At 41.1% G+C, this 17,435-nt stretch overlaps 1 protein-coding gene across 8 annotated transcripts in view; it reads right to left on the bottom strand.

The window, feature by feature from the left end:
* UNC79 (unc-79 homolog, NALCN channel complex subunit) overlaps nt 1-17,435 on the bottom strand; it is a 147,117-nt gene that overhangs the window by 18,456 nt on the left and 111,226 nt on the right. For 7 of the 8 annotated variants that reach the window (XM_074956155.1, XM_074956156.1, XM_074956152.1 and 4 more), the window contains 3 exons: nt 14,928-15,032; nt 5,704-5,781; nt 2,473-2,562 (listed from right to left, as the gene is read on the bottom strand). In XM_074956155.1, the coding sequence (XP_074812256.1) occupies nt 2,473-2,562; nt 5,704-5,781; nt 14,928-15,032 (273 nt within the window). The remainder of the gene's footprint in view (nt 1-2,472; nt 2,563-5,703; nt 5,782-14,927; nt 15,033-17,435) is intronic. The other variant, XM_074956154.1, reaches the window with a different exon arrangement.

Below are 17,435 nucleotides of genomic sequence, written 5' to 3'. Positions count from 1 at the left end.
AAAAATTTCTTGTGGGTCTCAACAGAAGCATTTTTTTTAAGGTTTTACCCAGGATTCCTCCTCATTTGTGTGGCTGACACTCTCTCCCTGCAAGAACACGTTCGTGTGAAGATAAAAGATGAACTGGTAGCATGAGGCGATCTAGTGCAGGGTCACTACTTTTCAGAAAAAGACTGACACATTCCAAACCTTGGCATATAAGGGAAGCAGCAGACTTTGCCCATTCTGTGTCCCTTACAGACTGACCTGTGCTGCAAAATGCATGGGGGCAAATCAACAGCTCTTTAGGCACAGGCTAGAAGTGAATGTGGGAGATTAGTAGCGGAGCCTCCCTAGAACTATGTGTATGTCAGAGCCCAGGGTGCAATGTGTGAATGATGGGAATATGTTTTCTTGCTAGTTAGAATTAGGCAACACTAGCTGTACTATATCTGTTAACTGAGCTTTAGATCACACAAACACAATTTGGCAACTGCTTGATTTGACTGTGTTCAGTGATGGAGTGACCTCTGATTCTGCTGATGAACTTCCCCTTGGATCACTGAGTTCCTATTGTTCAAACACTAACGGCCTTTTGCCAGATTTTAGCATTGGCTGCATCTTTTACAGCTTTTGGACTCTCTTCTGTACTTCGGAATGACCTCTGTTCCATACTCCCAAACCATCAATTTGTCTTGCAAGCTTTGTATGGGTTACAAGTAGCAAGACCTGCTTACATCCCCTCCTGCTTTACTTTATGTGCTAACTGGATGAAATCCACTCCTGTGCAAGGAAGCAGCACTAGATCAACAGACCATTTAAATCCCCCTTAACACCATTTTTGAGGATGTAGGAGGTATTTAAGCAGTGCTATTGATATAGCTGTGCTTCCCCTCTGCTCAGAGGTGAATTTCAACCACTGTGCATGTATTTTCAGCTCCAAACTATACTCAGAGACTTGTTTAGAGGGACAATGTTACAATTTAAGTTGTATAAATAAAAATAAATTATTAGTAGTCGCTATTTATTTTACAAAACTTAATAATAATATAAATATTTATATGGGATTTTTTAAAATTAAAATATTGTATTTTAATGTAAACATTTCTCTGGCATGTTTGCTATCCAAACATTGCAGCATCAGGCTAATGTATAAGAATCAGAAAATAACACTGACTAGAAACCAAAGAGAAACTTACTAGTCTATTTCCATTGTCCAAACTGAATGAAATGCATCATCACACATGAGGAAAAGAAAACTGGAATTTTAAAATTATTACAATTTTAGTAGCACATGGTTAAATCATACACCCCTAACAAAGACAAGTAATGTCTGCGTGTGTGTATAAGGGATGCAGGATTGGTCCATTAAAGCAGAATTAGTAACATGGATACAGAAATTTATTTTTCTGTATATGATTGTTTAACCTGACTGTCCCTTCCAAAGCAATCTTCGTATGATATTATTTTATCAGCATCCACATTTAAAAAAAATGAAACCTGTGTTTTTATTTGTGTGCTTTGCATATTCAAATCCAGCCCTAACTTCAGCCCTTTCCATAAGAAGAAAAGGAGTACTTGTGACCCCTCGAGACTAACCAATTTATTTGAGCATAAGCTTTTGTGAGCTACAGCTCACTTCATCGGATGCATACTGTGGAAAGTGTAGAAGATCTTTTTATACACACAAAGCATGAAAAAATACCTCTCCCCACCCCACTCTCCTGCTGGTAATAGCTTATCTAAAGTGATCACTCTCCTTACAATGTGTATGATAATCAAGTTGGGCCATTTCCAGCACAAACCCAGGGTTTAACAAGAGCGTCTGGGGGCGGGGGGTAAGGAAAAAACAAGGGGAAACAGGTTACCCCTCCTCAGACGCTCTTGTTAAACCCTGGATTTGTGCTGGAAATGGCCCACCTTGATTATCATGCACATTGTAAGGAGAGTGGTCACTTTAGATAAGCTATTACTAGCAGGAGAGTGGGTTTGTATGTGTGGGGGGGGGAGAAAACCTGGATTTGTGCTGGAAATGGCCCAACTTGATTATCATGCACATTGTAAGGAGAGTGATCACTTTAGATAAGCTATTACCAGCAGGAGAGTGGGGTGGGGTGGGGGGAGGTATTTTTTCATGCTTTGTGTGTATAAAAAGATCTTCTACACTTTCCACAGTATGCATCCGATGAAGTGAGCTGTAGCTCACGAAAGCTTATGCTCAAATAAATTGGTTAGTCTCTAAGGTGCCACAAGTACTCCTTTTCTTTTTGCGAATACAAACTAACACGGCTGTTACTCTGAAACCTTTCCATAAGCTACTTTCTTGTTTTTCCCTGAGGAAGTGACTAACCTATGAGAACACTAGCTTTAAAATGGAAATCTCTCTGTTGGTCATTTTCATATAGGTCCCTCCAACTATGCTATTTACAGAAAGGATGAAAGTCATAATTAGCAAATACAATTTGGGTCAACATATCCCCGTACCGTACTCACCTTTAATTTGGTTAAGGTATGCATATCGGCAATAAAATCCAGCACATCATTAACGTACTGCCTCATGCACTCCATTGCTGCTGTTCCACACTAAAAAAAAAAACACAAAAAAACTGAATTTAATCATCTGGTTTTTGACATATTCAGGTTTCTGGATTTAGCTCATGTTCACTGAAAAACATCTGTTTCTTGACTGCTTCTGGTGGTGTACCGTTTAAACTGAAATATTCCTTGGGAGTCTTCTTTGCAGTGAAGTTTTCCCCATTATCCAGAAGCATATACATAAAGCAGATAATCTCAATACCTACTTCATCCATCACAGAATTTCTCATCAGTGACTGTAATGAAAGGTTAAGTGAAGACCTTTTCAAGAATATTAGTACAGTGTCCTCCTTGAACTTTTCATGGGGCCTGAATCAAAGTTCACTGATGTCAATGGGAGTCTTTCCATCAGCTTCAATGGGCTCTGGATAAGGCCCCCAGTCCCACAACTTTTCAAGCAGCTGAGCTCTCCTCTGAGGCAAATTGGTGGGCTGAGCCCTAAAAAATTGAAATAGAACCACAGGCACGGATCGTCTGTGTTCATAAGAACGAGTCCAGTTCAGGAAGCTTATGTAAAGAACACAGTCATTCTTCCTTGCTCACAAGTTCCCAGTGAAGATGGCACCAGAAAAACTGCTTTTTAATCACTGAGCTCATGCTTTTCACTTGTTAACAGAGACGACTGTGTGCACCACAATTTTTGCTAGCAGAGGTTAGTGGAATATTTTCATTGACAAAGTACTCAAAAGATCAGCACTTTGCTGCCATTTCAAATTAACTAAAAAAAAAAATTGTAAAACATGCTAAATTTAGATCACAATAGTTTTCACTTCAAAACATGTAGGGTTTTAAAAAAGGTAAGTGTTTTCAGAGTAGCAACAAAAGTACTGTCTTCACAACACTTTGGGAACATGCAAAATTCTGGGAGTCCAAACTGGACAAAGCAAAACGGTGTAAGACATTTTTTAAGAAACGGAAACAAACCCCCCTCCATAATTACAAATAGCCTTAGGGAAATAGACACAATAAAGACAGTTTCTTTCCTTCAACTCCTATTTAAATGAAGAGGACAGATGGCACATTGGGCTCAATCATGAGCCAGCCTACACACCAGCAGCACAGGGGAATTAGGGGGTATAAAACATGTCCCTATGCTCTTGCATGAGCTATCTGCATTTCAGTCACAGGTGGGTAAGCAGCTGTGCCAGCATACAGGGAGAAGTAATCTGTGCCAGGAAAGGGGCTAGCTTTCATTACCTCCCCCATGGAGCAAAAGGGGAGCAGGGACCAAACTGTGATGCAATAAAGTCACAATTTAGTCTGTGCTCTGTTCCTGGGAAGTGCAGTTGTGCGTGGCCCCTTACTCAGGGCACACTGCCAGCTGCCAGTCTAGCCCTCAGTTAGTAAAAGATCTGCAAGGCACATGCCGAGCAATGCAGTGAATTAAATTACCAAGCTAAACAAAGGTCATGCCAGAGAGCTCGTCACAAAAGCTTTGTGAGAAGGTGCATACAACTGGTGGAGTAGTCACCTTCATCCAAAGGCAGAATCCTCTGAATCTGAGGGGTTGATTTTCAGGAGTGGTGAACACCCACAATTTCAGCTGAAGTCTGTGGGAGCTCTGGCTGCTCAGCACCTCTGAAAATCAAACTTCTATAAATTCAGGATTATTCTGGGTCCAGTACACTTACTGCATTACATGACACCATTGTTTTATCATATTTCATATCTTGCTTCCCAGAGTGGCCAATACCTATAGCTTTACAAGAAGAAAAAAGTCATAATGCACCTGCCCTGTAATGCAATACTGTATGTTGGGAAAGAATATTCCTCTTTGACCCCTCTAGTAAATGGTGTACATCCTAAACATGATTTAGTTGGGGTTGGTCCTGCTTTGAGCAGGGGGTTGGGCTAGACGACCTCCTGAGGTCTCTTCCAACCCTGATCTTCTGTGATTCTATGAACTGATCACCCTTTACTGAGCATGAACAACAGCCAGTGTTGTTTTTGTTCATAAAATTATTTAGCCATAACTGAGTTTTAGTTGCTGAAATTTGAGAATCTGCTCAAATTCTATATTTAAGCAGCTGACCCAAGTATTTCTCATTTTTCTATGTTAATATAAATCTACATGGTGCTGAACTATAACACTTTCTGCCTGTTCAAATGCTATGCCTGTCAGTTCTCTTGACAGGATAACAAACAGTAAAATAAGGTCACTGGCAGCCCTGTCAGTGTCCCCTCCATCCAGTTTATGTGGCCTAAGGATTCCACATTGGTTCTTTTAAACTGAGTGATGGAATTATAAAAGATATTGTGCGCAAACCTCCTGAATAATAAACCTCTATTGCAACAGATTTCTCTCCTACGGTTTATTCAGTTTCTTTCGGCAGGAATATGTTGCATTCAAACAGCAGAACAACTCTCTCTTCTGTTAGTTCTTCTCCAGTGACCAATTTATTCCAGGTCTTGTTATATCAAGACCAATCTGGCTATTTTGATCAAAATAAAATTAAAAGGTTCTGTTAGGAGAGGTATTAATTATCATTGTGGCTTGGAGTTAAAAGTCATAGAATCACAAAAGTTAGATACAGAAAAGACCTGTTCGGTCATCTATAGTGCTGGTGAGACTTGCACATAGAAAAGCAGTCTGCAAATCCTGCAGCAGATTTGGGATGACTAAGGACAGGCCCCAGACCCTATCTATCTACTGGTATATGTGCTACACCCAGCATGATAAATATGAATACCTTACAGGATTATTTAACTTCCTTCTTTACCTGTGTCTTTCTTTTGGGAAAGTGGGGGCAATAGTCTGAAATCTCCCTGCCTTATGACATCTTTTGGGGCATTCAGTTGGTCTGCTCCCCAATTCAGTTTTCTGGAGACTAGCAAGGTAACTCCTACTTGAGTGAGAAGCCCCACTGAAGTCAATGGGACTTGTCATGTGAGTAAGGACTACTCATATAAAGTAGAGGCTGCAGGATCAAGTTGTGTTACTTTAAATTTTTCTCAACATTCTATAAAAATGAATCATCCAAGCTTCTATCTTCAGTGCCTTAGTAAGCCAGAAGAGAAACAAAAGTAAGAGAAAGGACATTTCCATTAACAATCTGAACATCAGAACTGAGTGAGACATATTTTTAAGAAAAGCTGTAACAAAGAGATGGAGTGTGGTTCAGTACTTACTCCAGGCATAGATGCAATCATCTGTTTGTGCAAGATTGTTGACTCAGCTAGTTTTGTTCCAGCATCTGCACAAACAAACTAATAAGAAATTAAAGATGAATTATATTTGTAGGAGCCTGAAGACATTAAAAAGTAATTTATGATTTTATTAAACTCAGCTCAGATCTCTTTTTGCTTACTTTTGTGGTAACTTGCTTTTGGACACATTATAAACAAGCTAGTTTGTCTGTTATAAACAAGTTAATTCATCGGATAGAAAAACTGACTTTAAAGTATATGAATTGACATATATATGCTGACTTGTGCAGTAATGGTTTGAAGAAAATTATAAGATAATATAGGAAATTTTCAATCAAAACTAAATATATTTGTAATCAATAGGAAACTTTTGCATTTCTCCAAAAAACCTCAATGGACTCTTCTTATTGTGATGGATATCAGAAGTAAAGGAGAATGGATCAATCAGCAATATTCAACTTTCATGAATCTCTATTGAAGAACTCTATCACTGGAGTTACACTAAGGATGAATTATATTAATGGATTTTAAATTCAGAATGGACCATTATGATCATCAAGTCTGACCTCTTGCAGAACACAGGCCATAGAATTTCACCCACTAATGCCTGAATCAAATCCAATAAATTCTTGTTTATCTAGAGCAGCTGTCATTGAACATTATCATGATTAATTTTTCCTTGTTTTTCTTGATTCTGTTTTTAGACTTCTATTTACTCTTCATTCCCCTGCCCCCAAAACCACTGATGTCCACAATATTCATACACCAGGCCTTTTAATATTCTTATTTATTCTTTATATATCTCCAACACTGTGCTAGACATTTTGCAGACAAGATGATGAGATCCCTGCCCCAGAGAGTTTACTATCCTAACATTGTCCTTGTACTTGAGCAATTCTTGTAGTTTCTGTCCATAGATATGCAGTATGTCATCCCCCAAAGAGCAGACACAGAAGCAAGGTTCACAAGCTGAGGTGTCAACCTGGATTTCCTCAGGGTATGTTGTGGTTTCACTAATTTGGGCAGCTTCAAACTACATAATATATCTATTAACTGTTTGACACACAAGTCTGGCACCATTGTCACCACTGACTGTCCTCAATCTTGGCCCCAGATGTCCCCTGCAGTGCCTGAAGTTGCATTTCTAGTCCTATATGACCTATATCTTTTGTAATGTATTTTAATTAGAATATTCGTATTATATACCAAGACTTGGAAACACTCATACATTAAACTTAGATCTTTGACGTCAGTCTGTTCTTTGGGGATAAATGCCATGAAGAGAAAACGATGTGTAGGGTAACATTCACACAGGGTCTCCCCATATACATGGCGTGATTCTGATCTCATTTACACTAGTTTCACACCAGAGTAAAGCCAATGGTTCCAATTTATACTGAAGAGAGATCATGATGTGACCCATACCATTACAGTGAGGGTTGGTCAGAATCTGTTCTGTGCCAGAGCTCTATTTGGCATACGGAAGGACAAAGAAGGCCTCTGGGAGCAATTATGGTACGCACCAGCCACAGTGATATTTAAAATAGCTGCTAGGCTGCTCTAAATTATGCCACAGGTGGAGGAAACTTAGTGGACCCTATACCAGTGGAGGATAGGAATACTCCTGACATGTCCCCCAACACACCCTTGGCACATCCCCTACTCTGAGAAGATATGCCAGTAGGAAGTTCTCCTATGCCAGAGGAATTGTTTGTTGAACATTTGTGGCTGTATTATGGTCCTTTTGCACCACACGAGTGGCACAAAGGGGACATAACTCACTAGAGAATCTGGCCTGGCATTTCTAACACATTATGGTAGGTTATCTGCATTGCTACAGGTGAAATATTTATGTAAATATTCAGTAATTTCAAGTCAACTGAGAACATCTGCTGAAGTGAAACACTGTTGATTTTAAATATTATTTTCCCTTAAAACGAAAAAGCCTTATTAGCTTCCTGTTAACCTACTAAATGCAAAATATTCAGTGGGGTGGTTTATGCAACAAAGATTAATATAAACATGAACAATGGCTAACAAAATCCATAAAGTTTGTAATGAGCAATTAGCTTAGCTTTAGCTTATAATTTTGGTTACCATCTGGCCTGCAGCTGCAAGGATCCTTCCAGAGCTGAACTGCAGGGAAGAAGGCTGGATAAACTAAACTAATGCCCAACTAAAATTTCGTATTTCCAGTTCAACTCACTGACATTCATATTAACTCCCTACAAATACTATGAGGCATCAAGTTGTCACCGGCAATAGATTTAGTACCAGTCATACATAGGATCACATTGCAAAAAGGATGGGAAAGTCACATTGCAAAAGGATGGGAAATATATGTTGGACCTCTTCCTAACATTGTCTGCTAATTCAGATAAAGTGGTTGGGTAATGAATAAATGGACATGTCTCCTGAATTTGGGTGGGTAAATATCCACCTGTTCATGCTCAGAGTTCTAAAAAAATATTTGCGAGAAATATCTTAAAATGTGACCTTCATCTTTGATCATTTCAGTCAGTTATGCATTATGATTAAATTCTGAGGACTAGATCCTCAACTGATGTAAATCAGCATGGCTACATTGAAGTCAAAAGAGCTACACGGATATACAGCAGTTGAAGGTCTGGCTCAAAATGGGTGCCACCTCATGGGGTTTGTCGTTAAAAAGGGGAAATAATAAAACATGTAAGTTAAAAAGAAATGAAACATCGGGCCTGATTCTGAGCTTTCTTACACGGTTTTAATTGCACTGACTTCCACAGAGGTAATGCAGGTTTACACTGGTGCAAGGAGGACAGAATCAAGCTCTTGGGATTTAAAATGTTAGTAGAAGAAGCAGTTCCTATACAATCTGCATGGGCCACACCTCCATAATGAAGATATGGTGTGGGGACGGCAAAGCAGGCATGGCCATTGGCTCCTGGCAAGATTTCAGTGTTATCCTGTGTTGAACAAAATTTGGATGCTGGGCAAAAAACCCCAAGAAACCTTGCAATAAATAAATAAATAAACAAATAAATAATCAACATTTAAAAACCGTGCTTAAGTAGATGCTTATACTGAGCTTGTGAATACCAATTTTCAGAATACAATTAACCCTAATGGAAAGTTTCACTAATTAATTTAAATATTTGGATATAAATGTTGATCAACATGTAAAACAAAAAAACAGAAGGAAGAGAATATAATACTGAGGAACCCAGAGAATTTGGGAAACTACATTATAAGAGTCTAAACCAACAGTTTCTGAGTCTGCAAACAATCATTTGTGAAATGTTGATATGACCATAACTACCTGCCAAACTCTTCGGTTAGACCAGTAACAAAATGAAAGTAATAATACGCTACAGTAGAGAAGCATGTTTCACATTCAGTTAATGACTAAATTCTAGGCCAAAGTCAAACCTTCAACTTTTCTAAGAATAACAGTTGAGAATTACAGCAGTACAGATTTGTTCTCTGAATTATTGGACTTTTCAGATAAACAAATCTCTGCTTAACATAATGCAGAATAGCTCCTGAAGAAACTAGAGACCAATCCATAGTGGTGTTGAGTGACTCCTCAGAAGGGTATTGTAGTTGTAAGAACGCTTGATAGAGATCTTGTAGGTGTTTGTTTCTGTCTGAGGGGTTGGAGCAAATGCGGTTGTATCGTAGAGCTTTGCTGTAGACGATGGATCGTGTGGTGTGGTCTGGGTGAAAGCTGGAGGCATGTAAGTAGGAATAGCGGTCAGTAGGTTTCCGGTATAGGGTGGTGTTTATGTGACCATCGCTTATTAGCACCGTAGTGTCCAGGAAGTGGATCTCTTGTGTGGACTGGTCCAGGCTGAGGTTGATGGTGGGATGGAAGAACAAATCCGCACAGACACACCCCTAGAATCCCGACCAGGGGTATTCTATCTGCTACCCAAGATCCATAAACCTGGAAATCCTGGACATCCCATCATCTCACGCATTGGCACCCTGACAGCAGGATTGTCTGTCTATGTGGACTCTCGCCTCAGGCCCTATGCTACCAGCACTCCCAGCTATCTTTGAGACACCACTGACTTCCTCAGGAAACTACAATCCATCGGTGATCTTCCTGAAAACACCATCCTAGCCACTGTGGATATAGAAGCCGTCTACACCAACATTCCACACAAAGATGGACTACAAGCCACCAGGAACAGTATCCCAGATTATGTCATGGCAAACCTTGTGGCTGAACTTTGTGACTTTGTCCTCACCCCTAACTGTTTCACATTTGGGGACAATGTATACCTTCAAATCAGCGGCACTGCTATGGGTACCCGCATGGCCCCACAGTATGCCAACATTTTTATGGCTGCCTTAGAACGCTTCCTCAGCTCCCATCCCCTAATGCCCCTACTCTACTTGCGCTACATTGATGACATCTTCATCATTTGGACCCATGGAAAAGAAGCCCTTCAGGAATTCCACCATGATTTCAACAATTTCCATCCCACCATCAACCTCAGCCTGGACCAGTTCACACAAGAGATCCACTTCCTGGACACTACGGTGCTAATAAGCGATGGTCACATAAACACCACCCTATACCGGAAACCTACTGACCGCTATACTTATTTACGTGCCTCCAACTTTCATCCAGACCACACCACACAATCCATTGTCTACAGCCAAGCTCTACGATACAACCGCATTTGCTCCAACCCCTCAGACAGAGACAAATACCTACAAGGTCTCTATCAAGCATTCTTACAACTACAATACCCACCTGCTGAAGTGAAGAAACAGATTGACAGAGCCAGAAGAGTACCCAGAAGTTACCTACTACAGAACAGGCCCAACAAAGAAAATAACAGAACACCACTAGCCATCACCTTCAGCCCCCAACTAAAACCTCTCCAACTCATCATCAAGGATCTACAGCCTATCCTGAAGGATGACCCATCACTCTCACAGATCTTGGGAAACAGGCCAGTCCTTGCTTACAGACAGCCCCCCAACCTGAAGCAAATACTCACCAGCAACCGCACACTGCACAACAAAAGCACTAACCCAGGAATCTATCCTTGCAACAAAGCCCGTTGCCACCTGTGTCCACATATCTATTCAGGGGACACCATCATAGGGCCTAATCACATCAGCCACACTATCAGAGGCTCGTTCACCTGCGCATCTACCAATGGGATATATGCCATCATGTGCCAGCAATGCCCCTCTGCCATGTACCTTGGCCAAACTGGACAGTCTCTACGTAAAAGACTAAATGGACACAAATCAGATGTCAAGAATTATAACATTCAAAAACCAGTCAGAGAACACTTCAGTCTCTTTGGTCACTTGATTACAGATCTAAAAGTGGCAATTCTTCAACAAAAAAAACTTCAAAAACAGACTCCAACGAGAGACTGCTGAATTGGAATTAATTTGCAAACTGGATACAACTAACTTAGGCTTGAATAAAGACTGGGAGTGGATGTGTCATTACACAAAGTAAAATTATTTCCCCTTGTTTATTTTCCCCCTACTGTTCTTGTCAACTGCTGGAAATGGCCCACTTTGATTATCACTACAAAAGGTTCCCCCCACCACTCTCCTGCTGACAATAGCTCACCTTTCCTGATCACTCTTGTTACAGTCTGTATGGTAACACCCATTGTTTCATGTTCTCTGTGTATATAAAATCTCCCCACTATATTTTCCACTGTATACATCTGATGAAGTGAGCTGTAGCTCATGAAAGCTTATGCTCAAATAAATTTGTTAGTCTCTAAGGTGCCACAAGTACTCCTTTTCTTTTTGCAGCGAGAGAGTGTCTCCTGCAATGGTCCCCAAGGAAGGGGCAGTACGTCAGGGAGGAGGGGAACATTTTCGAATGTTCTGGGAACTTTGTTAATTTAATAAAAAAATCAGACCCCAAGAAGTGCTGCGATTGAGCAAGACTGTGTATTGTTTAAGGAGCCCTGAAGGGGAAAACAGGAGCAGGGTGTTGCAGAGGTACCCCTGGCCACAAGATGGTGCTTCAGTGGATGACACCATGTGACAGAGGAGTTAAAAGTGCCCCACACTAGGGGTGAAGGTCAGCCCTGCCCTGAGTGCAAGGGGAGCTGGCAGAGCTGCACAAGCCAAAGGGAGTTTTGTAGTGCGGGTTGGTGGTGTCTATCCCTATGCAGTACACAGCAGCTGGACAGCAGAACTAGGCAGAACACCCTTTACAAAGTGCTGTAGGGAATCATTCAAATCAAGCTCTACTTGTCAATTAAACCAGCATGATGCAGTGCATATTTGCTTTTTAAAATGGTGTTTATTTAGCATACTCCCAGAAAGCACAAGCAAACACATTATAGCTGTCCCTTGCAGGGGCTGTTCGGAAGAAGAGACTCCCCGTACCTCTTCCAACCTACTCAGAACACCTGTGACCCAGCCAGGCATAATTTGGCCCAAAGTGTTATCATCCTCCTAGTAAAGTGTGAAAAAATTATTCTCATCACATTTAGTATGTATGTCATCAGTAACGCTGATGGCAGTGAGTAATCTGGAATTAATGTGGGTGTCGAATATACATTCCAGTAATTCCTTTGTTATTCAGCCCACGCTTGATCTATCATTAAAATAAAGTGTTCCTAGCCCCCACATTATCTCGATCATCTGGAGCGAATCCCAATGTACTCTATGCATCACACGCAGAGAGGTGTATATACACATTAACAGGTGGGGGGGGGGTTGCAGGAACCTTTGTACAAATAAAAACTGTCCTTGTGTTCATTTCATGCTACCTCTGCCACAGGTTTGATTAACATGATACAATTGATAAGAATTTTCTACAGGCTTCTCTGTGGTAAAGTGGGGAAATGAGACATCTCCTCATTTCAAGGATATTGAAATAAATCTAAAATAATTATTAATATATGCGATGTTACTAGCTGATTACTTTCAAGGGTGTTTCTGTGAATTTAGTGTATGGGGAAAGTGCTGGGTTAGCAGCAACTGTAGCTCTATATTTACAAGTAGATGAGAGGGAGTTTTGTTTAGCAGCTGGAGCATGGGATTGAGTCAGTAGCTCTGGGTCCTATTCCCAGCCCTTAGAAAGCACTCAGACTCTACCTGGATCAGGCACTTGGATAGGTGGTTGCACCTTACACAAGATAGGTTGACCAGTTCCTAGCGGACAAATCATTAAATCATTAAACCACCAAAACTGTCATTAATTGGCACCCTTTCTGGCAGTCTCAACGGAGGAACTCAAGCTTGAATCGGCTTTGGAGATGAAAGTATCTTGTCACAGGTCGAGGTAGCCCCAGGACTGAAGTGAATAGATACAGCAATGTGGAAAAGCTGGAACTGCTTAGCCTGTGATGCAATGGCAGTCAGGCTATGTCTACACTAGCACTTTAATCGGTAAAACTTTTGTCAGGAGTATGAAAAAACACCCTCCTGACCAACCGAAGTGCCAGTGTGGACAGTGCCATATCGGCGGGGGAGCGTCTCCTGAAGACACCGCTACCGCTGCTCACTGGGCATGGTTTAATTATGCCGATGGGAGAGCTCTCTCTCATCAGCACAGAGTGGCTACCCGGGAGATCTTACAGCAGGACAGCTGCAGGGGAGCCTCACAAGAGCAGGCCCTAAGCACTGCACAGCCATCAGGTGGTAACTTTGTTCACTCCCACCCCGGGCTGGATTGGACCAGTGTTTTGAAGAACTCTAACAATTCTCTGAGCCATCCAGTCTCCTCCTTTTTAATTTCTTTGGATTTTTGGATGACACTACCTGAAGTCCCTGCTTAAAAAACACATTTCTGATTTTTAGTTAAAGTGAATAAAATCACTTTTCCTCACACACACACAAAAATCGTTTTTTTCAATACTGATGTTATAATAGTTGTTTTCTGAGTTTTTCCAATGGCTCGGTAATTTAAGCTGTCGGTTTTACTGTTCTGTCAATAAGCAACTGCTTAGTTTCTACAACTAATGTACCAGTGAGACTCAGGAGAGGTAATATATGCACTGTGCGGCACTGACCAGATAAAAGGGGGAAGATACTATGATGAGCGGGACATTGTGAATGACCCAAGGAGGGCATCTACAGAGCACAACATCCTGCTTTTGGCCATTTGTGTCATTTTAATGCTGACTCCGTCATTTTAAAGCTATTTAATGCAAACATTGGCCAGCTCATTGTACAGCAGAGGACAGCTACTGCCAGCTGGTTGTGTTCAAAACTGCTGGTCCTCAGGAGGGGGTCTGTGCTGGATGGCATGTTTTTTCAGTTTGGTTCCACAGGAGTCCTTAAAATTCATCTGCTGTTAAAGTGGGATCCAAACTAGGACACTGGATCTTTCTCACGCCCTTGAACCTGAAAGAAGTCTGGATCCAGGTTTGCATTTCACAACGCAGGCTCATCTCTAATTTAGTCACATAGGTAGCTAGGATAGATGAAGAGTTCTTTGATTAAAGTTGGGGTTTTCAAAGGAGTCTCTGGGAGTTAGGCACCCAACCCCAATGGGCTTCCAATAATATTTGAGTGCCTAACTCCCTTAGAAAATCCCAGCCTAAATCCTGTCTTGAGCCAGCAGAATAGCAAGGAGGAGGAGAAATGTTTCCTAGGCTTGGTCTACACTACGACGTTAGAAGAATGCTTTCAACTAGGGGACAGAGTAGCAGCCGTGTTAGTCTGTATTCGCAAAAAGAAAGGGAGTACTTGTGGCACCTTAGTCTCTAAGGTGCCACAAGTACTCCTTTTCTTCTTTCAACTAGGGGAGGATCCTTAATGGCCTGGACGGACATGCTCTGGAGACAACTTTGAGGCTCCTCTAAGCAGGAACAAATTGAATCTTTGTCCATTAGCATGCCTTGCTAATCACAGTCTATCACCTGGCTAGCTGTGGGGCTGTGATATGAACCATGCAGACTGAGACTCCTTTGAGATGGGATGTGCAGGCTAGTGCATTAGCAAAAGTGCTGTGGGTCATTAATACCTTTAACAATCAGGCCACTTATTTAGGTACATAAATATGAATTTAGGCATCCAAATTTAGGCATCCATGTTTTCAGATGTCATCCTTAGTTTTGAAGGCCCTGATTCGGACAAGCACATGCTTAACGTCACATACTTAGCTTTTATTTGGAATGGTGAAGGGCTGAATCACTACTTCGGTGCTTTGCTGAATTGAGGTCTGAGCACTCACAATATGTTGATAGCACGAAATAGTTTTAAAGGCTTATCTACTGTACCTGTACCAACAGCAGCAGGTTCGTATCTGGTAAAGGTGACTTTAACTTCAGTGCCTGCAGCAGCTCTAAGATGACGCTGCGGGACAAGTAGAACTTATCCCTTTCCTAAACAGAAGAAAAAATAAAATGAGTGACGATGTCTAGAAATTCACCTAAAGTGCATTGATACCAAACACTGCACCACAGTGCTCCCCATAGCCTCAATTTGTTTTTCCATTTGTTTTTAATTTTAAAAAATGAGTCAAGAGAAAAGAAACAGGTGTGTACCTTTGGCCTTCCCTCCCAGAAAGCATTCAAATAATACACCATTCATTTGTACAATACTGTGGGCCTGATCCAAGGCCACAGAAGTCAATGGAAAGACTCCTATTGTCTTCAGTGTATTTTGCATCAGGACCTGTCTAACTGTTTGTATATTTTATATGTAAAGTATAGATAAATTAAATTATATATCTATACACGTATAAAGCTACATGGTTAGATCTACCTTATAAAGTACAAAAGAATATGGAGGTCAGTAGCTAGGTCTGAATCAGAAGAACAAAATTAGCACTAGACTCATGTAGCATAAGTCTTTTATTAAGCCTATCATAAAAGCTCCAAATTTGATCATGAATTCTTCAGTTGTTTTCCCCACAAAATGAGTGTGTCTGTTAAACCAGCTCGGACATCTATACAGACTTCATCAGCCAAGCAGTACTTTTCCACTTCCACAATAAAACCTTCTTAGTTACAGCTCGTTCAACAAAAAAACATTTTAAAGCACGAGGGAAAATTAGAATCTGTCGGCCAAGAACACAAATTTTGGAGATGGGACAGATGAGATTAGCCGAAGATGTTACAAATCTCAATCTGATATTTTCTGACCTTAGACGATAGGATATGTGGAACCAATTTGTAAATTGTTATTGAAGCTAGCAGCTCAAGGGGTTTTGATCACTACTGTGCAATTTGAATGAGGGAGTCCTTTTCCTAGCTCCGCCACTGATTCACCAGACCTTGGTGTCACTGAATCCTTGATCCTGCAAACATTTAGGGCTTGTCTACACTACCGATTAAGTCAATGTAATTTACGTCATGCAGGGGTGTGAAAAAGCCCCCTCTGAACAACGCAAGTTATATCGACCTAAGTGCTGTCCACACCAGCACTTTGTCAGCAGGAGACGCTCTTCCACCAACTTTGCTTCCCCTCATTGAGGTGGACTAATTACGTCGACTTGAGAGCGCTCTCCCATCAGCACAGCGCACTTCATCAGACGTGCTACAGTGGCACAGCTGCATCGACGCAGTTGTGCCGATATAGCAGGGTAGTGTAGACTAGCCCTTACACAAATGATTAATTTATGTACAAGAGTAACCCCATTGAAGTCCACTGGACTGCTCATGTTAGTAAAATTTAGCACGTGCATCAGTGTTCACTGCATCAGGGCTTTTTGCTCTTTATGGCATCTGTAAATGGGTATAATTAATACTTGCCTCTACCACACAAAAGTCTTGTGAGGTTTCATTAACCAGCAGCCATGCAAGGTAGTAAGTGCAACTGAGAGGGAAATCGGCTGAATGAGCTGGGGACTGGGAAGAGTCTTGGCTCCGCCCCCACAACACTGAAAGCTGCATAGCTCTTCCTCTTCGAACAAGCCTTTCCGTTATAGCAAGAATGATACTCACAACAGAAGAGCTGGTCAGTGGATGACAATTCCATTGCACAGCAACTGTCAAGGTTTCGAAAGCTGTTTTCATTACTTATTGGAACAAATCCAAAACCTTTTGAACGTTTTAGTGAACAATGGCATTGTACCGAAATGTACGTTTTTTATTTGGGAAGCGGTGTCAAAACGTCTGAGGTGTTTGTCTGTCCTAGTGGGTAGGACACTAGCCTGGGATACAGGAGACCCAAGTTCAACTCCCTGCTCTACCTGAGTCAAAGGAGAGTTTATCATCCCAGAGCACTCTGATTCAGGAAGCTTCCCACACCAGTGTCTTAACCACCAGGCTACAGAGCACAACAGCCCTTTTCTCTGAACCCCAAAAAAGTAACTTGTTGAAGCCAAAACATTTTGGCTTCGACAAAACAGCATATTTTGATCACATGAAATTTCACTGAAAATGTTCTGACCAGCTCTATGCATTGTTACCTTAGTCTACGCAAAAGTGGCCCCATCCCCAAACCATTACCACTAATGATAATTTAAAGAGAAAAGGAAAGGAAAGAAAAACTGTAGCAAACAAATCAACTATCATCAACAAACGAAAAATACCCCAAGCAGAGTTTTTACCCTGAAAAGGGAGCAGAACAAGAGACTCCATAAACTGGACTAGGGGATTTGCTACTGATTTTATATGCTAGGCATTCAGATACTACAAGTAATGAGCAGCAGCATAAAACCCTACAATAAATAGCCAGACAAAGAGCACTTTGCTAGACACTAAAAATCATGGACTGAATAGAGACACTAGATTTATGGCTTATTACAACAATCTGTAGCCCACTAACCCTCCTTTTTGTCC

Source organism: Natator depressus, chromosome 6 (assembly GCF_965152275.1).
Source record: "Natator depressus isolate rNatDep1 chromosome 6, rNatDep2.hap1, whole genome shotgun sequence".
In the NCBI taxonomy this organism is placed as follows: domain Eukaryota; kingdom Metazoa; phylum Chordata; order Testudines; family Cheloniidae; genus Natator; species Natator depressus.
The sequence above is the reverse complement of the archived record's forward strand: the minus strand, read 5'-3'. Positions and strand labels throughout refer to the sequence as shown.